Source organism: Urocampus carinirostris, chromosome 10, assembly GCF_059441175.1.
Source record: "Urocampus carinirostris isolate Australia breed hairy pipefish chromosome 10, RoL_Ucar_1.0, whole genome shotgun sequence".
Classification (NCBI taxonomy): Eukaryota; Metazoa; Chordata; class Actinopteri; order Syngnathiformes; family Syngnathidae; genus Urocampus; species Urocampus carinirostris.
In genome coordinates this window covers 37,191,439-37,214,595 of record NC_142358.1, presented here as the reverse complement: position 1 = coordinate 37,214,595, position 23,157 = coordinate 37,191,439, and the positions used below count along the sequence as shown (strand labels likewise).

Genomic DNA, 23,157 nt, shown 5'->3' with positions numbered 1-23,157 from the left:
AGAGGCACATGGCTTTGGCAACATCAAGTTGACATATTTTAACCTGCAGCTTGTTTTTCTCTTGCGCTTCTCTGAGTGTTGTCTTGCGGGCCGGATTCAATCCCTTAGCGGGCCTGATATGGCCCGCGGGCCACCTGTTTGACACCTGTGCTCTAGATGCTGATAATCATTTTCTTTTTAAATAAACGTAATTGTCATGATTAATGATGTGAGGCACTTTTGGCGCCAACTGCCTCAGACTCTGATTGGCTCCCTGTCACTATTTAAACCCCCGTCTTTCTGTCACCTGTTGTCAGTTCGTCTGCGAACCTCAGTTCACGCTAGGCAAGCTTTTCAACCCTGACTCACTCCTGTTCTGGCCCCCGTCTGTTTCCCGGCTTCGACCCATTTTCTGATCTCGACCACGTTTTTTTGCCCTCCTGTCCCCGCTACTGACCTGTTTTTTTCCGCTCCCGACACCGCCATCGCTCGCCACGGAAATACCATTCCCGCGTCTGAGCAACTTGCTCCCCGCGGCCAGCGATCTCCGTAAAATCCTTTCCCTTCTTCCCAATAAAACTGAGAAAAACGTACTCAAGTGGGTCCTGTCTCTGATCTTGACTTAATCAGTTGATCAATATTTATTTGGTTTTATTTCATTTTGTTGCATTTCTAAAGAAATAAACGTATTTTATGACTATGTTGTTACTATGTTATTACCGGGTTAATTATTGGATTAGGGTTAAAAAAATAAAAATGATTAAAATAAATGAAAAATACGAAAAAAATCACAATGACCCAGCACTGATGAGCTATTTTCACAACATGTCCATGGGCACCTCAACTGTCCCTAAGGAGCATCCAGTTGGAAACCCCTGGTGTGGAGTGAATTTTGTATCTATGACGTCCGTTTTAAGTCTGGTGAAACCCCAATCTCCGATTAAAAGAGCCTACTGTCAGTGGCGGTTCTCCACAAAATTACTCCCTGGGTGAGACCTCATCCATCTCCCCCTCCTCGCTTCCAGAAACCTTTTTACCAAGACAAATATTTAACCACCTATAAAAGATGTGGATGTATTTCTCAATTGCACAAATACTTAAATAATATATACAAATACACTATATACATAAAAATGGAAAATATGAAAGAAAATCTTAAATATTAAATACAGTATTTTCATTACAAAATGCAAATATTTATCCCAAAAATGCTTAAATAATTAATACAATACACTATACATAAAAAGGTCAAATGTTTATCCAAAAATGTGAAGAGAAACAAAAATATGAAATAATAAAATAGACTCATATTCTTCTAAAGCAGGGGTGTCAAACTCATTTTAACTCGGGGGCCACACGATAGAACAAAAATTCTCTCGGGGGCTGGACTAGTAGATGAGAGAGAAAGGAAAAAAAGAGAAATAAATAAATAAAAGAAAGAGAGAAAAACGTAGAGAGGGTGGGACAAATAAAGAGAGAACGAGTGAGAAATGAAGAGAGCATGGGAAACAAAAGAGATAAAAAGAGAAATAGTGAAAGAGGGGGGAAAAAAGAGAGAAAGAAAGAAATCCAAAGAGAAATAGAAAGAGAAGAGAAGAGAAAAGAGGAGGGGAGAAAGAGAGAAGGTCAAAGCAAGAGAGAGAACAAAAGAAGTTAAAAAAGACACATACAGAAAGAGTCAAAGAGGAACAAAGACAGAGAAAAAGAGACACAGAGAGTGAGCTTATACAGACGCTCCCTAACGGATGATCGTTCGTAAGTTGAATTTGTTCGTAAGTTGCTTCAGTGCTATATTTTGTATGTTTTAGGTTTATACAAGTATGTTTAAGGCTTGTATAAGTAACCTGTATTGTTTTGTACTGAAAAATAAACATTGAATAAAATAAAGAGAAATAAAATGAAGTTTAACTTACTTTTGGAAGACGGGCTTCAAGAGTTAGGATACTTCCTCCGTAGTAGTAAAAAGTAGCAAAAAAAAAAGCACTCCAACCATTTTCTCATCCACATCATGCTTCCTTATTCCACTTTGATTTCAAATGAAACGGCTCGCCTCCTCTTTACACTTTACACCAACCCTATTGAATGGATGCGCGAGATATTAAACAAAAAAAAAGTCAAAGTTCTTAGCGCACTGGAGATACAGTACAATATGTTTACACACGAACTGGTACTGTGACAGGAAGAATAAGCCGGATTTCTTCTTTAGGGTGGATGGTGGATGAGCTATCACAGCGCCACACGCCGGTAGTGGCGGTAAGAAGCACTACAAAAAAGTCGGAAAGAGGTGCACAAGACAAAATCTAACTGTCCGGATATTTTCCCATAACGGCTCGTATGTACCGTTGTTCGTAACTCGAATGTTCGTAAGTAGGGTAGTATCTGTACAGCTATGATGGGTTGAGTGGTGTGTGGCTTTGGCGACATCCAGTCAACAAAAACTGTAGGTCAATGTTTGACTAGAAGTGGCTCGTTTTTTTTCTTCTTCTTATACTTCTCTCAGCATAGTCTTGCTGGCCAGATTAAATCCGTTTGGTGACCTCTGGTCTAAAATGTAAAGCTTCAATGTTGGGAATTGTGATATCATATTTGGCGTGAAATGACTAATTATCAGGTCTTTACTGAGCCTATAACTGTCATATTTAACCCTTAAAGGTTGAATAATTATTGTGTCATAATTACTGATGTGACTCACCTGTGCCCGCTCATTTGGCGCCAACCGCCACGGGTTCTGATTGGCTCCCTGTCACTCTTTGAACCCAGTCCTGTCAAACCCCAGTCTGTCTGCAAACCTCTCTTTTTAAAGGCAAGCCTTTGTTCGGCCCCTGCCTCCCGCCTGTCCCGTTTTTGCTACCATTTGTCTCGGGCTACGACCCGTTTTTGATCCCGACCACGTCTGCTTTCCCGTCCCAACTTACGACCCAATTTTTATCCCGACCATGTCTGCTCTCCCGTCCTCTGGCTCTCGACCGGTTTCTATACCCGGCCACATTTTTGCGCTCCTGTCCCGGCAATCGACCTGTTTTTCCCGTCCCTGATATCGCCATCTCCCGCTAACGAAGATCGACTTCTGTATTCTGATCAGATCCAATTGCGCGAGCGACTAGCGAACACCGGATCGTGGGCGCAGCCCTTTCTCGTTCCCCCAATAGTCAAGTCAAGTCAAATGTATTTATATAGCCCTTAATCACAAAAATGTCTCAAAGGACTGCACAGGATTACAATGACACAATTACATGATCTTAAACCAACATGCGGGCAAGGAACAACTCAAAACCTCAGCGTGAGGAAAAAGAGAAACCTTGAGAAGGGATCTCACAATTAGTATCCCCCTTTTAAGGGTGACCAGGGTGAATTACATTTAGCATTACAGTACACAAACATAGTAAACACAAGGTAACATGTTGAAAATGTGTCCGGAAAGTGCATGACCGCAGCAACGCCCCCAGCCTGTAAAGTAGTCCAGAAAGTCTATGACGGCCACGACGCAGCTTCCCATCTCTGCCAGCTGGTCCATGCCGACGTTCACATGCTTCAGGTCAAACACTGGTCCGCTGACTCATCTCCAATCGTCCTTCTCCTTCGTATCACCACTAGGCAGGCAGTTGGAAAAAGACAGGACAATACAATAAAACTTGTGAGAAACGTAACGCAATTGGGTCCTGTGCCCGTTCTAGTCCTGACATATTGTGAACCCCTTCGAATTCACCTCAAAAACAGGATTGGCTCCCTGTCACTCTTTGAACCCAGTCCTGTCAATCCCGTGTTGTCAGTCCGTCCGCGAACCTCCATTTTTCAAGGCAAGCCTTTTTCTGAACCCTGACTCCCGCCTGTCCCGTTTTTGCTCCCGTTTGTCTCCGGCTACGACCCGTTTTTGATCCCGACCACGTCTGCTTTCCCGTCCCGACTTACAACCCAATTTTTATCCCGACCACGTCTGCTCTCCCGTCCTGGCTTATGACCCGTTTCTATCCATGACCACGTTTTTGCTCTTCTATCCCAGCAATCGACCAGTTTTTCCGTCCCTGACCCTGCCATCTCCCGCTATGGAAGATCCACTTCTGTATTCGGATCATGATCCAATTACGAGAGTGACTTGCTTCTTGCGTCTAGCGAACACCGGATCGTGGGCGCAGCTCTTTCTCTTTCCTCCAATATGAAATGAAATGAAATTATCTGCATTTATATAGCGCTTTTCAAGTCTAGACTTCCCAAAGTGCTTTACAGTGTGCTTCACATTTCCCAATAGCAGCCATGTAAGGCGCTAACCTGCTTATTGGGGGTATTATGGGTTCAGTGTCTTACCCAAGGACACTTCGACATGTAACACGGAGATTCGAACTGCGATCTCTTGATCCCAAGACGAGTGCTCTACCTCCTGAGCCACTTCCGCCCAGCAGCAATTGGCAATAAAACTTGTAAGAAACGTAACGCAATTGGGTCCTGTTCCCGTTCTGGTCCTAACCAGGGTTGGGCAGGGTTACTTTAACTGGATTACTTTCAATTACTTTTGGATTACTCCAATACCAAATATGCTAATAAAAGACAAAAGAAACTAAATATGAATAAAATGACTAAATTTTGCGCAGGCTTGCGGAGTAACGGAATACATGGAACGGCAAAAATGATGTCGGCAAGCTGTTTGGATTTATTTTCATTTTGTTTCTGTCGCATTTTATGTTAGTTTTGCCGGAGATCAAAGCCAGGACAGAAAGCTTACCACGTGTTGTGAGTCATCATTTTATTCATATTTAGTTTATTTTGTCTTCTCATTTCATCTCATTAGCCGTACCGCTTATCCTCATTAGGGTCGCGGGGGGGCTGGAGCCCATCCCAGCCATCTCCAGGCAGTGGGCGGGGGACACCCTGAACTGGTTGCCAGCCAATCGCAGGGCACACAGGGACAGACAACTCATTCGCTCATTCACACATAGGGACAATTTGGACCGGCCAATTCACCTGAAATGCATGTTTTTGGAATGTGGGAGGAAACCGGAGTGCCCGGAGGAAACCCACGCAAGCACGGGGAGAACATACAAACTCCGCACAGGAAGTCTGGAGCTGGATTTGAACCCACGACAGGTTCCCATGACATGAACTGTGCCGCACAAGCGCTAACCACTGCGCTGCCGTGCTGCCCTTTATTTTGTCTTTTATTAGCATATTTGGTATTGGAGTAATCTAGAAGTCATTTAAAGTAATCCAGTTAAAGTAACCCTACCCAAACCTGGTCCTGACTTATTGTGAACCCCTTCGAATTTATTCTTTTTACCTTACTTCAAAAACAGGAGTAGACTCTGAGTTATTCATCCAACTTTCGTCCATAAAAAGCACCTGGCGGAGACTTTGAGTGTGTACGAGTGTCAGGCAGAAGCAGCTACTGGCAAGCTGCCACCAAGAAGAACATCTGAAATAAATTTGATGCGCGCAATTCAATCTGAGTGGAAGGAGAGGGAGAGAACAAGCTCGGGAGAAAACGAGCAGTGAACTTGTAAATGTTATCTGCTCATCCATGGAATGAGGACTGACACGGAGGGCCCCGTCCAATAGATTGCACAATTAGCGGGCCCTTTTGTGGCGTTTGGATGCGTGGGGATGGTCACGCCCCCCCAAGGTTTTGCAATTCCCACTGCGCTAACTTTTTATGAAAAGAAGACACTTTGTGGTCATTATTCTTTGAGATTTGCTTGTCGTTCCACACTGCTCTGTAATTGAACTTTTTCAAAGTGCAATACTCCGGTGAAAGCCAGGGGGCAGTCAAGTATCTTCATCCAAACGCCTTGTAGTTCCCTTTTGACATGCTACACTTCTGATAAAAATCTTCATCTATCTTTGATAAGACACCCTCCACAAATCATTGTTTTTGTGAGGACACAACGATTTCATGACAGTTAAAACGTTTTGCTGACATTTTTGATAAAAATGCTCTGTTTTCACTCCCATTGTCCAGGATTTATTTCATGCCCAGCGTAATTGTAGCAAGTTTATTCATGTATTTCTTTTAAATCTGCACAGACATATTCCTATTCGTCTAAACGAGATGTATACATTTTATTTGAATTTAAGAAATATGAAAACATGTATATAATAGTTTTACCAAAGATTCAAGCCTTTTAGTATAAGGAATTAACTCTCAGTTTGGAACTCAAGCCGATTTAAAGCTTTAACTCTGAGTTAACCTCATCCAGATGATTTTAAAATGTTTTTATTATTTTTTTGTTGTATTAAGTTAAAAAAAAAGATGAAAAAAATGTAGTAAAATCTAAAATTTAATTTATTAAATGACATGAATAACCTACCTTGTGAGCCACAGTGACCACAAATGCTAAAAACTTCGTACTATCAATTATTATTTTAAATTTGAAAAAAACAACACCATTAAACTTGCACTGACATTTAATTTTAAACATTTTCGACTGTGTGCCTTGAGTTTTTTTTTGTTGAAAAAGGGTGCATTGACTGAAAAAAATAAATAAAACACTATCATAAACCAAATTTACCAGACAAAATACGTGTTGGCGATGTCCAATCAGGAGAGACGAAGGGAACAATAAACATGGAGGAAGAAACAATCAGACAACTTTTTTGGCTTCATGTATTTAACCATTAAAAAAGCTCTGTGGGATTTTGAGCTTTTCTACCTGCTGCTGCCATTGACTGGTTTGTGTCATCATTGCAGCCTTAGTCTGCTCATGATGCGCGTGTAAGTACGTGCATTTCTTACACATGCTCAAATAAACTCTTTTTCCTCTCTCTTGGGATTTGGGATGGCATTTTTATGCTATATTAGTGAATAGAAAGGTCACTCTCCAGCACCCCCTTGCTCTCCTCCTTCAATTCCTGCCACCTAATGTGTTCTGCCCCGAACGACTTTGGTAAAAGTCAGCTAAAAGCAGCTAGGTACAGTAGCAAAAAGGCAAAGGGGTTTTTTGAACTCATTTGGGCATCATCTTTAACTTTTTTAAAGCCACAGTGTTTAATATTTGACCATTGGATGGCACTGTGTTGCCAAGTACAAGTGGTAGCCAGGGCCACAGTGGACACCGTGGCAACTTAGGAAATTAATATCTCAACATTTAATTTTTTTATAAATATGAACATTGGTATGATAGTTCATACCGAATACAGGCAACTAAAATAAGTTTCCTCCGCATGGTGCCTTGGCTCCCCCATAGAGTAAGGGTGAGAAGTTTGGTCATCCAGGAAGGATGTAGAGCTGCTGCTCCACCGCATTGAGAGGAACCAGCTAAAGTGGCTCGGGTATCTGATAAGGCCTCCTTGACGCCTCCCCCGGTAGGTGTTCTGGACATCTCCCACTAGCTGGAGGTCCTGGGGACGACCCAGGGCACGCTTGAGGAACTATGGCATAGTTGCTGCTAATTTGAATGCCAGCAAAAAGCTTGCCTTGGTAGTAGCTGCGCGTTCTTGCGCCAGCTTGCTGGCATAATTGGAATGCTTCGTAGCAAAGTGACGGCTAAAATTGTACTCCTTAAAAAACGGGATACTTTCTTGACATATCAAGCATACAGCCTTTGATCGGACTTCTCTTCTTTTGGTGTCCATTCTGTTTTAAACACTCGGCACTCACTGTCGACTTTTCTTTTCTTCGATAAACTCATCTTTGTTTTTAGAAGGGGGAAAGCTTTACTGCGAAAAATCGAGAAGGAGAATGCTTCTTCTGGGAAAAGCTTAACCGTGAAGAAAAGTGGGCAAATGCTCAAGCGTGCCATCTATTGGGGAAATGTGGGCATTACGGGGGAAAGTAAATGAAAAAGGTTTGCCGGGATATTTAGATATAACTGGGAGAGGTTTGGCGGGCCGGATTAAAAACACCAACGGGCCGTATATGGCCCGCGGGCTGTAGTTTGCCCATGTCTGGACTATGTCTTTAGGCTGGCCTGGGAAGACCTCGGGATCTAATCGGATGAGCTGAATGAAGTGGCTTGGGAATGGGAGGTCTAGGGTTTCCTACTGAGGCTGCTTTCTCTGCGACTTGACCCCGGATGGATGATAGTCCATATATTTTTTCCAAGTATTCAAATAAATGTTTTTGTACCACTAGGAGGCACAAACTATTAAACACTGTCCTTTTAAGGATACCTCAAACGACGCAGCCCACCGTTAAAAGAGCAAAATTCAACTTAAAGCACCAAAAATATCGAACTTGATAAAGTACAGAAGGTGACAAAAGTAGTGCTGGTATATGTATATAAAAAATAAACTTCCTTCATCTTGCTTAACCACTCTAAGTAAACACGCGCCTATTTGAATGGAATAGTTTCTGCATTTCGTCTGCAAGAGCATGCTGAGTCCTGCTCTCCTTTTCGCAACCTAATGCAGAATGCTTGATGATGTCAAGCTCGACGTCTGATCCCTCCCTCTCCTCCCATCGGCCGTCCCTCTTTTCCTCCCCTCCTTCTCTCTCTCTTCTCTGCACATTTCCATCCCATGGCCCCCTCTAGGTGATCTAACGCCGCCAGTCTCCAGCAGGTGTCCACCATGGCGAACACGGCAAGCGGATCTCTCTCTTTCTGCCTCTCCTTGGTCTTCATTTCAACTGGGTTCTTCTTTAAAGGTAAGTTGCGATGCATTTTTAATTGTTTACAAAACAAAAACAGAGTGGTTGAGGGAAAAAAACATTTGGAGGAGCTTAGAAGGCGGTATTGGCACAAGTTAGCGCGCAATGATGGCGCACAAGACTCCATGGGCTTTTTCAGCGTCTTTTTGGTTCTCGGACTCCCTAGTCTGGATCAGAATGCGCAACAGAACCACGGTGCTATTCGTGGATATTGCCGCATCCCGGTTGTTTATTCGGCTTGGGTTTCTCTCATGTGACGGGTATTACCGTGCAGAAAGAAGTACAAGATCATCCGTGCGGCATGGAAGTCGCGCAGCAAGTTAACCGTCCCTGCAATGTGCCACAAGATTACACAGCGAAGTCTTTGCCAGCCAGGGGAGAAAAACACGCACTGCAGTTGTGTTCCCGCTCAACGTGTCCTTAAGTGTTGTGTTTAACAACTGACGTGTCTGTGCAGGAATCGGTGCGTGCACTTTCACTGGCTGCCAGGTCGATTCACCGCAAAAGAACTCCGCGCTTGCAAGAGAGTTGTATGCATCAATATGTGCGTGCATGGGTGTACGTGGTGCGTGATATTCCCGCTGATACCGGTGGCAAATGAGTAAAATGTCAGCGTGCTGCTGGGTTCGATCACGCGCAGCGGTGTGTTTTGTCTCGTTTGCTGCTGTCACTTCCCGGCGTGTGAGGGAAAAAAGCAACATATTTTATATACATTTGCTTTTTAGTGGTTTGCATGTGTGTTCTGTGGATCAGGTAACGGTGTACATCAACAGGTCTGTTTAATGCGTGCGTGTGTGCGTGCAGGGGAACGACTTTGCCATAAATATGGATTGTTATTCCATTTTTAAACAATACCTGCCAACTGTGCGTTACTGGTCATGTCTAAAAAAATCAGTTTTACACCCTTTTATCACTGACCAACCTATATATTTTTTTCTTCTTTGGAATTTTTATAAATAAATGTCAAAATCTAGGTAGTGCCAAATCTTTGTCTAAAGAGACATTAAATTAGTGCTCAGGAGGTAGAGTGCTCATCTTGGGATCAAGAGATCGCAGTTCGAATCCCGGCTTGTCCGTGTTACATGTCAAAGTGTCCTTGGGTAAGACACTGAACCCCTAATACCCACAATAAGCAGGTTAGCGCCTCGCATGGCTGTAAAGCGCTTTGGGAAGTCTTGACTCGAAAAGCGCTATATAAATGCAGATCATTTCATTTCATTTCATCCTACCGATGTAGAATAGAATAGAATAGAATATACCTTTATTGTCATTGTTACAAAATGAGTTGAACATATTGTGACAACGAAATTGGACGCAGCACTCCAGGTTCACATTATCAGTGAGGATAAAAGAAAACAAAGAAGATAAGGTTATAATTTACAAAATATATACACCGTAAATTCCGGACTATAGAGCGCACCTGATTATAAGCCGGACCCACCACATTTTAAGAAGAAAACCGATTTTATACCTACACAAGCCGCACCTGTATATAAGCCGCATGCGCCCACATTTAAACATGTAACACAAACACAAAATTAAGTCTCGCGATTGAAACTAAATGTGGGGGGGGGTTTTAAAGGTTATTTAGCTTGTTCATAAATCATTATCCATTATCCGTTATCGGTCAGTTCATAATACGCTACAAAGCCTAGGGGCCGGGACACTTACTCTCAGCCAAAAAGCCAAGCTAAGGTCCTAGCCCTAAAGCCTTGCTGCGATCATTGCGAATGCACCGTTCCCGGAGGTACTGCAATACCGGGCCGTTGCGTGGAGTGGACAGAGCAAGCTCCTATGCCATCTCCAAGTTGCAAAAATCAAAGATCATAGCTTTGTGACATCATAAGGTAAACGGTAAAGATAAGGTCCTAGCTGGATCTGACCAATACATGCAGATACTATTAGACTCTCTGTCCTTCATTAAAGTCCACAGTCCATAAATCACAGCCAGCAAAATGAATTGAAAATGATATCGGTACTTAAGGTTTGATGCAGACCTGCAGAGTCCGGGTCCCGTTGAAAATAATCCAAGGAAAAAAAGTGTATATTTCCAAAGGTAAGGATGGGAAAAATATATCAGATGAACACATATACTCACGCAACTCCTTTTCCTTTAACCAACTTTTTATCCCCTCTTCTTTCCTTGTCTGTCCCTCACCTTTAGCGGTCCCCACTTAAACTCGGCACCCCGCGTTTGTTCCGCCCCTCATTTTTCGTTCATCCGTGCAAAAGATATCAGAATAAATGTCTAAAATAAATACAAATAAATACATTACAAAAATATACAGTTACAAATACATTCTATACATGGGTTAAACATATTTACAAAGAAAGACGGTACACCGAGAGAGTTTTCAAAGCTTTAATAATAATAATAATATAGCTTTGACAGGGCTGGTAATGGAAGCAACACTCGAGCACCGCTAGCGGCCGTTAGAAAAATTACATAAAATGGTCGCATCACTGAATAAGCCGCAGTTGTTGAAAGTTAGGGAAAAAAGTAGCGGCTTATAGTCCGGAATTTTCGGTACACAAGAAATGTGGGCATGTAGGATATTACATACAGTTTTGGGATCTTATTAGTGCAATATGCGGTAGTGCAAAAATAGGCAACATTGTGCAAAGTGAGCATAGGCATGAATACAATTTTACATCTGTATGAGGTAGTGTGTTTGTAGAGTTTCACAAGGTGCTGCGTTTGGTTACTGTGTGCATATGTCGTCGTTGCTTGTGTCAATGTTAACTTTCGTTGTATGTATGCTTGTGTAACATGTCCTTTGGCAGTGGTCCCCAACCACTAGGCCGTGGATCGGTACGGGGTCTTGGGAGGTTTGGTACCGGGCCGCACAGAAATATACAGGGTTGGGTAGGGTTACTTTAACTTGATTACTTTCAAATACTTTTGGATTACTCCAATACCAAATATGCTAATAAAAGACAAAATAAATTAAATATGAATAAAATTACTAAATTTTGTGCAGACTTGGGGAGTAACGGAATACATGGAACGGCAACAATGATGTTGGCAAGCTGTTTGGATTTATTTTCATTTTGTTTCTGTCGCATTTTATGTTAGTTTTGCCGGAGATCAAAGCCAGGAGAGAAAGCTTACCACGTGTTGTGAGTCATCATTTTATTCAGATTTAGTTGCTTTTGTCTTTCATTAGCATATTTGGTATTGGAGTAATCCAAAAGTAATTGAAAGTAATCCAGTTAAAGGAACCCTACCGACATATGGGTTTTAACGCACAAAAATGCGTTTATCCGAGGAATCAACTCCTTGCCCAGAAGAATTCTCGCGCCGGCGTGATGAGGGGGCCCCGTCGTGGATGGAGAGCTGGAGCTAGCTAAGCGGCTAGTGGCGTTATAAGTCTTCTGTACTGTCCGTAATCATGGTAAATGTTAACTCTATACCAAATAAGACAGACGAACTGGCTGTGCTGGTGAAAAACATCAAAGCGTACAGGGAGTGCAGTTTGCTGTGTTTTACGGAAACGTGGCTCACGTCTAGCATCCTGGACGCTAACGAGGAGCTACCTGGAGCAACCGGTAGCTACCGGAGCTAACCTCTTCTCCGATTCCCGGCTTAGCGTGTGACGTCATCCACTCCGGAAAACGAAAAATCTCAATCGGCATACATCGCAGGTAATTGACTATGCAATTTATACAAAATTATTATTATTTCATATCGAAACTGATCAAAATCAATTATATAATTATTAACTCACAAATATATTGGAATATCTCAAATAAAAAGTTTCCAAATCAAACTGAAAACCAACACTGAATAATATTACTTCAATGACCCAAAAATAAATGTTTTGTTTCTTAATGTATCAAATATTGAAAAGAAAAGAAAACTATGAGGGTTTTCTATGACATTGTTATATTACCGTTTTTTTCCGCACTATAAGGCGCACCTAAAAGCCTTTATTTTTTTTCAAAAGCTGACCATGCGCCTTATAATACAGTGCGCCTTATATATGGATCAATATTAAGTCGCAGAGTCTTGCAACTAAAGGAAGCAGCAGCCGAAGACGAAGTCGTCTGCGGTGTATGCTGGGATTTATATACCGGCGTTTCATTTCCTAACCAATGTGTCAATCATCATTTGAATCAGTCACTATTGGCTAAAGTTATTCGAAAGTAAAGGGGGCGGATCCTTTTTATCATTTACAGGCTCGCATGGGCTAAAGGGGTGAAACAAAGCCTGCAATTGGCCGAAAAAGATGAATGTGAATCACAGGTTGGGTTGCACTACGGCATAGATAAAACATGTTTTATTATTCTGTATTTGTAAATATTTTACTCTCCTGGATTTACTACACTCACGGTTGTAAGAAGACCATGGTTACGTATCATTAATGAACATGAAGGCTGCAAGAGAACTTAGGTGAGCTATGCGGAGTTAGATTTTCCTGGCATCTTGTTTTAGAACGATCTTGATGTTTCTGTGATGAGTCTATTTTTAAACTAAATTCAATTCAAAGTGTTTATTGTCATATGCACAGTAAAGAACCCCGTTTCCCTGCACAATAAAATTCTTACTTTGCTGTCCACACAGTTACCAGCAAAAAATAAAATGGAAACTAAGAAATGTTTGTTTGGTGACATCGTACGGACACCGCTTCCGCACGTGTCTACGACACGTATTTGCTTCGTTGCAAGCTTTCGGAATGTTAAGGGGGTAATAAGTTTGACTGAACTATCTGACTGTTTTGTCGACGTTCCCATTGTAGCGCCTTATAAGCCCGTGCGCCTTATGTATGGAAAATACAGGACGAAAAACTATTTTTTGGGGGTGCGCCCTATAACCCGGTGCGCCTTATAGTGCGGAAAATACGGTACATACATTATTGAGCTTTAAAGAACTCTATTTCGATTACCCTCCGACCACAAATCTAGCGCCACGTAACTAGCAACAGCAAGTTACGTCATAGGTTTAGATGTCATTATACATAGACGCTTGGCACTAATGGAAAACCATATGTTAGATGTTCGCATATACAGGGAGTGCAGAATTATTAGGCAAATGAGTATTTTGACCACATCATCCTCTTTATGCATGTTGTCTTACTCCAAGCTGTATAGGCTCGAAAGCCTACTACTAATTAAGCATATCAGGTGATGTGCATCTCTGTAATGAGAAGGGGTGTGGTCTAATGACATCAACACCCTATATCAGGTGTGCATAATTATTAGGCAACTTCCTTTCCTTTGGCAAAATGGGTCAGAAGAGGGACTTGACAGGCTTTGAAAAGTCAAAAATAGTGAGATATCTTGCAGAGGGATGCAGCACTCTTAAAATTGCCAAGCTTCTGAAGCGTGATCATCGAACAATCAAGCGTTACATTCAAAATAGTCAACAGGGTCGCAAGAAGCGTGTAGAAAAACCAAGGCGCAAAATAACTGCCCGTGAACTGAGAAAAGTCAAGCGTACAGCTGCCAAGATGCCACTTGCCACCAGTTTTGCCATATTTCAGAGCTGCAACATCACTGGAGTGCCCAAAAGCACAAGGTGTGCAATACTCAGAGACATGGCCAAGGTAAGAAAGGCTGAAAAACGACCACCACTGAACAAGACACACAAGCTGAAACGTCAAGACTGGGCCAAGAAAAATCTCAAGACGGATTTTTCTAAGGTTTTATGGACTGATGAAATGAGAGTGAGTCTTGATGGGCCAGATGGATGGGCCCGTGGCTGGATCGGTAAAGGGCAGAGAGCTCCAGTCCGCCTCAGACGCCAGCAAGGTGGAGGTGGGGTACTGGTATGGGCTGGTATCATCAAAGATGAGCTTGTGGGGCCTTTTCGGGTTGAGGATGGACTCAAGCTCAACTCCCAGTCCTACTGCCAGTTTCTGGAAGACACCTTCTTCAAGCAGTGGTACAGGAAGAAGTTCGCATCCTTCAAGAAAAACATGATTTTCATGCAGGACAACGCTCCATCACACGCATCCAAGTACTCCACAGCGTGGCTGGCAAGAAAGGGTCTAAAAGAAGAAAAACTAATGACATGGCCTCCTTGTTCACCTGATCTGAACCCCATAGAGAACCTGTGGTCCCTCATCAAATGTGAGATTTACAAGGAGGGAAAACAGTACACCTCTCTGAACAGTGTCTGGGACGCTGTGGTTGCTGCTGCATGCAATATTGATCGTGAACAGATCAAAGCACTGACAGAATCCATGGATGGCAGGCTTTTGAGTGTCCTTGCAAAGAAAGGTGGCTATATTGGTCACTGATTTGTTTTTGTTTTGTTTTTGAATGTCAGAAATGTATATTTGTGAATGTTGAGCTGTTATATTGGTTTCCCTGATGAAAATAAATCATTGAAATGGGTATACATTTGTTTTTTGTTAAGTTGCCTAATAATTATGCACAGTAATAGTCACCTGCACACACAGATATCCTCCTAAAAAAGCTAAAACTAAAAAAGCCCCACTCCAACTTCCAAAATATTCAGCTTTGATATTAATGAGACTTTTGGGTTCATTAAGAACATGGTTGTTGTTCAATAATAAAATTCATCCTCAAAAATACAACTTGCCTAATAATTCTGCACTCCCTGTACAACATGAAAATCCTCTTCACGATAATACTTCATCCAGCGACAGGTCATGACAACATCATTTTGGCATTCATGGAACCCCATATAAAATACTTCCTGTAGAAGAGCATGTCAAAAACAGCCTAGCTTGTCCTTTCCGGGCATGTCGAGGATACTTGATTTGCTTCCATTTATAATATCAAATATTTTGTCTAGGAATGCAAAGCACATGTCACACTTGATAAAATCTTTGTACCCGTCGTTTCATTTTTTAGGATCCGGTTTTGCAAGATGTAGATCTACTAGTTTTTAGCGGTTGATTTTGTCAGCTTTCCACTTATACTGTATGTTTATACCTCTTCGTACAAACTTAGCGGCAGTAAATACGCCAATTTAGCATTATTGCTAAAGAGCACTATAGCACTGAACAAGCTGCGGTCGATCATGGACAATTCATTACATCCACTACACAGCATCATCTCCAAACAGAAGATCAGCTTCAGCGACAGACTGCTGTCACAGTTTTGTTCCACGGACAGACTGAGGAGATCATTTCTTCCTCATGCCATGAGGCTCTTTAACTCCACCCGGGGGAGTAAAAGCCCACATTAAACCCCACCCCTATATTTGCATATTACTCTATTTTTATTACAGTGTGTATTTTCTGTAGCACTATTTAAAAACTGTATATCAAAACGTTATACAGTGGGACCTCGCTACTTCGCGCTTCGACGATTCAGAGCTTTGCGGGCCTAAAAAAAAAAAATAATAAAATAATATATATATATATTTTTATTTTTTATTTTTTTAAGCATTTTTGAAGAGGCGTCGCTACCCACGTTCGCAGGTTCAGAGCTTCGCAGGTCTAAAAAAAAAAAAATAATAGAATAAAATAATCAAGCATTTTTAAAGGGGCGTCGTTACTTCGCGTTGAAGGGGCGTCGCTACTTCGGAGATTTTCACTTTTCACGGGTAGTTTGGTCCCTATTAACCGGGTCTAAAAAATAATAATAATGAAATTAAAAAAAAATATATATACATATATATATATTATTATTATTATTATTATATATTTTTTTTAAGGTGCGCCGCTACTTCGCGGATTTTAACTTATCGCGGGTGCTTTTGTTTTGGTCCCCATTAACCGCGATAACCGAGGTCCCACTGTACTGTGTATTTTTGTATTCTATATCCTTATTTTATTATTTAATTTTTTAACACAAGGAGACTGCTGGAAGTGTGAATTTCCCTATGGGGATGAATAAAGTATCTATCTAATCTATCTAATCCATCTATCTAGACATCTATCTAGACATCTATCTAGACATCTATCTAGACATTTATCTAAACATCTACCTATCTAGACATCTATCTATTTATCTAGACATCTATCTATCTATCTAGCTAGACATCTATCTATCTAGCTAGACATCTATCTATCTAGCTAGACATCTATCTATCTAGCTAGACATCTATCTATCTAGCTAGACATCTATCTATCTAGCTAGACATCTATCTATCTAGCTAGACATCTATCTATCTAGCTAGACATCTATCTATCCATCTAGACATCTATCTATCTAGACACCTATCTATCTAGACATCTATCTAGACAGCTATCTATCTATCTAGACATCTAGACATCTATTTAGACATTTATCTAAACATCTATCTATCTAGACATCTATCTATCTAGCTAGACATCTATCTTTCTATCTAGACATCTATCTAGACACCTATCTACCTAGACATCTATTTAGACATCTATCTAGACATCTATCTAGACATCTAGACCTCTATTGTTTACCAGATTTTGAAAACAATGGCGCAAGAAAATTGTGATGAATGAATTAAAATGGTCAAGTGTTAATGTTCTGTATTATCTGTACCTTCACGTTGTGTGTTTTGGTGCTTTTTGTGGAATTTTCTAAGATATGATGTTGCAAATTATAAGGGCACTCTCATATTCCACGGCCATTTCGGAATATTATTTCTCTGTGTACCTTGTCGGTCACCATGTCTTTGTTGTACTCGGCATCATGCCTTTTGTCTGGTAAATCAGGTATTTCCTGGTCTTGCCGTCATGGCACTCCCGTTATTGTTAGATTTGTGTAGGCATTTGTCCTCCAACTTCTCCCTTTCATGTTTTGTTCAGTTAGTCAGTTAGTCATCTGCCTTTCTGTTTATGTCTCATTGTCTTGGGACTCAATGTATTGTTGTATCCACGTGTGAGTATTGATACTGTGATGTCTGCCTTTCATGTTCTTTTTGAGTTAGAAATACTTTTGTTTTCATGTTTTGTTCAGTTAGTCATTTAGTGTTCCGTCATTACATTTCCTGGTCCTGTCGTCCACGCACTCTCTTTTTGTCGTATCCACGTGTGAGTATGTATGCTGTGAAGTAAACTGTTCATTTTTTGTTGCATTAGATATACTGAGTGTCAGGGACAGAACAGAGACAGAACCCACTCGCGTAACATTTCTCAGAGTTTTATTGGGAAGAAGGGAAAGGAGTGCACACACGATCTGGAGATTGCTGGTCGCGGGAAGTAGGTTGCTCAGACGTGGAAGTGGGACTTCCATGGCTATTGATGGCGGTGTCGGGAACGGAAAAAACGGGTCAGTAGCCGGGAAAGGAGAGCAAAAACGTGATCAGGATCGAAACAAGTCGAAAGCCAGGAGAGGAGAGTAGACGTGGTCGAGATAAAAAGACGGATCGTTATTCGGGGCGGGAGAACAGACGTGGTCAAGATCAAAACAGGTCGTAGTTCCGGACGGGAGAGCAGACGAGGTCTAGCTCAAAACAGATAGTAACGGGAGACTAACAGGAGCAAAAAAACAGGAAGGGCGAAAAAGGGCTTACCATGTAAAAACAGAGATTTGCAGATGGAATGACAAAATGGGACTGACAGGACAGAGTTTAAATACTGACAGGGAGCAAATCTGTCAACAGGCTGCAGCTGGCGCCACACGGGCGGGGCCAATTGGGCACCATGGCAACTGTGACAGTAGATGGCGCCACACGGGCGGGGCCAATTGGGCGCCATGGCGACCGTGACACTGAGTGTTCCAACATATCCAGCATTGTCCTTCTTTTCATGTTTTGTTCGATTAGAGCCAGTGATCCAACATTGTTTCATTGCCTGGTCATCTTAGCATTCTTTGTTTGTTGTCTCGACATGTGAGTATATGTTCTGTGTTCTCTGACTTTCATGTCCTGTTTATTTATAGCCTGTCAGTGTTCTAACATTGCGTTTATAGGTCTTGTCAGATTGGCATATCCTGGTTCACCTCCCTTTGATGTTTTGTACAGTTAGAGCTGATTGGTGTTCGACATACCCTGCGTTGTCTTTCTTTCAGATTGTGTTCGGTTAGAATTAGGTTAATTGTTTCAGGAATGTCCATAGTGCAGTTGTTGTTCTTTCCACATATGGGAATGTTTCTTGTGTTCTCCCCTTTAATGTGTTGTTCAGTTAGAGCCAGTTGGTTTTCCGATGTTATGTTTCATGGTCTTGTCTTATTTACACTCGTGTTATTGTTGTTATTGTTATTGAAGTGTCCTTGGGTAAGACACTGAACCCCCAATGCCCCCAATAAGCAGGTTAGCGCCTTACATGGCTGCACAGATCACGGCCGCTATTGGGAAATGTGAAGCACACTGTAAAGCGCTTTGGGAAGTCATTGACTTGAAAAGCGCTATATAAATGCAGATCATTTCATTTCATTTCATTTCATTGTTCTATCCACGTGTGAGTACATAGTGTGCGTTATCTCACTTTCATGTTTTGTTCATTTAGATCCGGTTACTGTTCTCACATTGTTTAATGAGCTCGTCGTTCTGCCCTAATTAATGAATTTGCTGCTCAACCTTTTATGAAACATATTGTTGTCGTCATAGAGTTTCAAAAACACATCCTTCAGTGCCAATGCCGGCTATTTATGTCCAACTTCCAATTCAATTTAAGAAGAGTGGCAGTGAAGGGTATAATCTTGTATTAGATAAAGTCAACACCTATGATTCCAGTACTCTAAAATTGAGCTGTTGGTGATGAATGATTGTAGTATCTTTGTACCTAAATGCTTTTATCCATGCTATGCAAAACAGCAGCACCTATTGATAGTTGTATCTGTGCATTGTGCAAAATCTTAAATATTTCGCGACCTTTAACATTTGACCGGGGATCACCAACATTTTTAATGCTGAGAGCTACTTTTTTGTTCCTGGTTAGCATGAAGGGCTTATGTATTTAAAAAAAAAATAACAATCTATTGTAATTACTATGTTGTTAATATGTTATTATTGTAAACTCCGGACTATAAGCCGCTACTTTTTTCCCAAATGTTCAGCCCTGCGGCTTATTTAGTGAAGCGGCTAATTTATGGAAATTTTCTAACGGCCACCAGAGGCGCAGGAGTTTAAAAGGTAAGATTAAAACCAGTAGAATATGTGCGCCATGAAAGACTGCATTCTCCAAGTTTTAGCATATATTTTCTGCAGAGTTAAGGTACGTTCCGATACTGAGGAAGATGACCTTGATGGCAATAGTTATAATAAGGAGGCTGAAGACGATCTTCCGTGAATTTCACAATTACGGGAAACTTTTTCTTCACAGGTTTGTTTGATACATTGCGAACGTGATCCTACTAGCGTGTTGGTACCTTTCAAAGGCACGCTTTGGGATGAAAGTTATATTATTACTATTAAAGCTTTGAAAACTCTCTCGGTGTACCGTCTTTCTTCGTAAATATGTGTAATCATGTATAATATGTATTTGCAACTGTATATTTTTGTAATGTATTTATTTTAGAGATTTATTCTGTTATGTGTTCTACGGATGAATCAAAAATAAGGGGTGGATCAAACGCGGGCTGATGGGAAATGTGGTAAAGCTGAGTTACCGGTAGATCTGTCTGTTGTCGCAGCGGACAATAGTGAATATATATTTTCCCCACCCTTAACTTTGGAAATATACATTTTGTTTACTTGGATTACTTTCAATGGGACCCCGACTTTACAAGTCTGCATCATACATTAAGTACAGGTATCATTTTCTATATGCGATGTCAACTGTGGTTCTCGAATTGTGTACTATTTATGAAGTTACAATTGTGGAACTTGCAGCTTTGCCCGGGTTAAACTTGTGACTGTATCGCAAGCTTTACTGCGGGCGCCCGCGGCTTACACATGAGTGCGGCTTGTGTAAGTACAAAAGTGTCAATTTACTCAAAAAGTGGAGGGTGCGGCTTACCAGATTTGGACTATTTGAAGTATGGTTAAAATGGAATCAGTTAACCGCTTACACACTGCATAATTTACATAAACTGTATCAATTATAACCTAATTTAAAATACTCTTTAAATAAATAGTCTAGTATTTAAAAAAATGATCATTTACATTATTTCTCAAGCCTGTGGTCAATCACATTTCCAAGATAATCACAATGACCTATCATTAGTGGGCCAATATCTTTAAAAAACAATACAAAAGTCCACAGCTACTGAAGTGTTCCTAAGGGGCATTATACTCTGTCATGTAGTCACTCATCAATGTAAGATAAATGAACGCCTTCCTCAAATAGATGTCTAAAAAAGAAAAAGCTAATAACAGTCATTATATCTGATGTGTTGTCGCGGGCGTTCATGTTTACGTCCTTGCTCCATTTCTCCGCTGTCACTTGACATCAATTATCACCTAATGGGACTGACAGCATGCTCGGCTAGGAGTTAGCATGTTTGCCCCCACTGTTCTTCTTTCGAATCTATCCGTAAGAAAAAAATAATAAAACCAACACTCCTGGTTTCTATTCCAGGATTCTGATGACATATCGCTGACCCAAGAAGAAAATCGATACGGCTCTCTTAAAGCAGCATTTGTTTTGTGACACTGTACCTAATGAATCGTCTCGGGATTGCAGACGTCTCGGCCGTGATTGTTTTTCCTTCGGCTGGCTGCGCGCAAATCTTGTATTTCACAGTTGTTGATCGTATTATGCATTGAATCGGAGTGTAACCGCATTCGGCATTGTTTTACCCTCCGTTCGCCGTCGCAACCCCCTCTCGTCCTGCCGTTAATTTAATTAACCTCGTCGTCAAAGGGAATAATGTATTGTGCGTGCGGTAGGGGGACTCGTATTCCGGACCGGCGCCAGCTGGGTGCGGGTGAAATGAAAAAACAACAACAACCTTTAAGCTCTGTGAGGTTATTTGATCTGAAATGCTTAACATCGAGTGCCAGTGTTGGAAAATTGACCATAATTCATAGGAATAATGAACTCTAACTAACTTTACATCCATCTAGTGATCAAGCTCTCTAGCTAAGTAACTTGCTCATTTGCTCTCTAGCTATGAAACAAGCCATCTATCTCTGTAACTAGTTCTGTAATTGTCCAGCTATGTAATTAACTTGGTAGTTATGTATCTAGGATTTTAGTTCTCTAGCTATGTAACTAGCTCTCTTGTTTTCTAGCTACAACATATAACTAGCTCTTGAGCTATGTAGCCAGCTCTTTAATTGTCTAGCTATGTAATTAGCTTGTTAGCTATGTATCTAGGTTTTGAGTTCTCTAGCTATGTAACTAGCTCTCTTGTTTTCTAGCTACAGTATGTAACTAGCTCTCTATCTATGTAACTAGCTCTCTAACATTCTAGCTTTGCAACTATCTCGATAGCTCTCTAGCTATGTAACTAGCTTTCTAGCTATGCAACTATTTCTATAGCCATGTAACTAGCTCTCGAGTAATGTAACCAGCTGTCTAGCTCTCTAGCTATATAACTAACTCTATAGTTTTGTAGCTATATAATTAACTCTCTAGCTTTCTAGCTATGTACAAATCTTTTTAGGTAATTGTTTAGCTCTCTAGCCTTTTTGCTAGCTCTCTAAATATCTAGCTCTCTAGCTGCATAACTACCTCTATAGCTCCCTAGTGATGTAACAAGCTCTTCACTTTGTAAATGGGTTTCTCACTCCTATCTATGTAACCAGCTCTCCAACGTTGTTTCTCTGCTAGCTACCTATTTAGTTACTCAACTAGCTCTAGCTCTGTATCTGTAGTGTTAGTTAACTGTAGCTAGGTAGGTAGGTTTCACATTCTCTGAAACAAAACAACAATTTTCTGTATTTCCTATCCACGTAGCTACCTACCTATCTAACTTCCTACCCACCTACCTAACCACCCACACCGTATTTCTTTATAACGACACAAAGTATGTGTACCCTTTTCCTTCTCGCCACTTCCTTAAACCGATGCTAACACTGGATTATGGTAGACACACACGGGTAAGAAGAGTGTTTAATAGCAGATTACGATTGCTAATCATGTGCTTATCGTGAGTCGTCACGACCGTGTCCGTCCCCGGAGAGAAGGGGGCGGTATTTGGTTGATTGACGGCTCTGCTTGAAGAAAGGTAGTCTGCTTGTTGTGTCTTTGAAGCGATTCGTCAGGCCTGAGCGATGGCGAAGTGGATCAATGCGGAGCTGTCACCGAGGCCGGCGGCACTGCCGAGGGAACGCCGACTGGCAGAAACTAAGGGAAACATACAGTTGTGACGGGCGGGAGGTTGGCGCGACGGGCGGGAGGTTAGCGCGACTGCCAGCCCGGCCACGCAGCCTGGCAGTCGGCAGTTTGCCGTGTGAGTGATCGTTGGGGTCCGGAATTTTTTCTCTTCTGTTCCCTCGGTAATCATAATCAGAACCAACTTTATCATCATTGTGCTGCTACACCGAAATTAGGGTTGTACACCAGTTGGCAAAGTATACAGTGTAAAAATAATAATACATTGAAATATATTAACAGGTTTGGGTAGGGTTACTTTAACTTGATTACTTTCAATTACTTTTGGATTACTCTAATACCAAATATGGTACACAGCATTATCTCCAGACAGAAGAGCAGTTTCAGCGACAGACTGCTGTCACTGTCTTGTACTACGAACAGACTGAAGAGATCTTTTCTTCCTCATGCCATGAGGCTCTTTAACTCTACCCGGCAGAGTAAAAGCCCACAGTAAACCACACCACCTACATTGCATTTTACCGAATCTTATTGTAATATGTATTC

The 23,157-nt window shown here is 41.3% G+C and overlaps 1 protein-coding gene and 1 pseudogene across 1 annotated transcript in view; one reads left to right on the top strand and one right to left on the bottom strand.

Moving 5' to 3' along the window:
• The window catches only part of cadm1b (cell adhesion molecule 1b), a 722,615-nt gene that overhangs the window by 235,611 nt on the left and 463,847 nt on the right, over positions 1-23,157 (top strand). The window contains exon 7 of the mRNA XM_088345365.1: positions 8,439-8,551. Within this exon, the coding sequence (XP_088201491.1) occupies positions 8,476-8,551 (76 nt within the window). The 5' untranslated portion in view covers positions 8,439-8,475. The remainder of the gene's footprint in view (positions 1-8,438; positions 8,552-23,157) is intronic.
• Positions 10,280-10,456, bottom strand: LOC148358859 (U2 spliceosomal RNA; annotated as a pseudogene).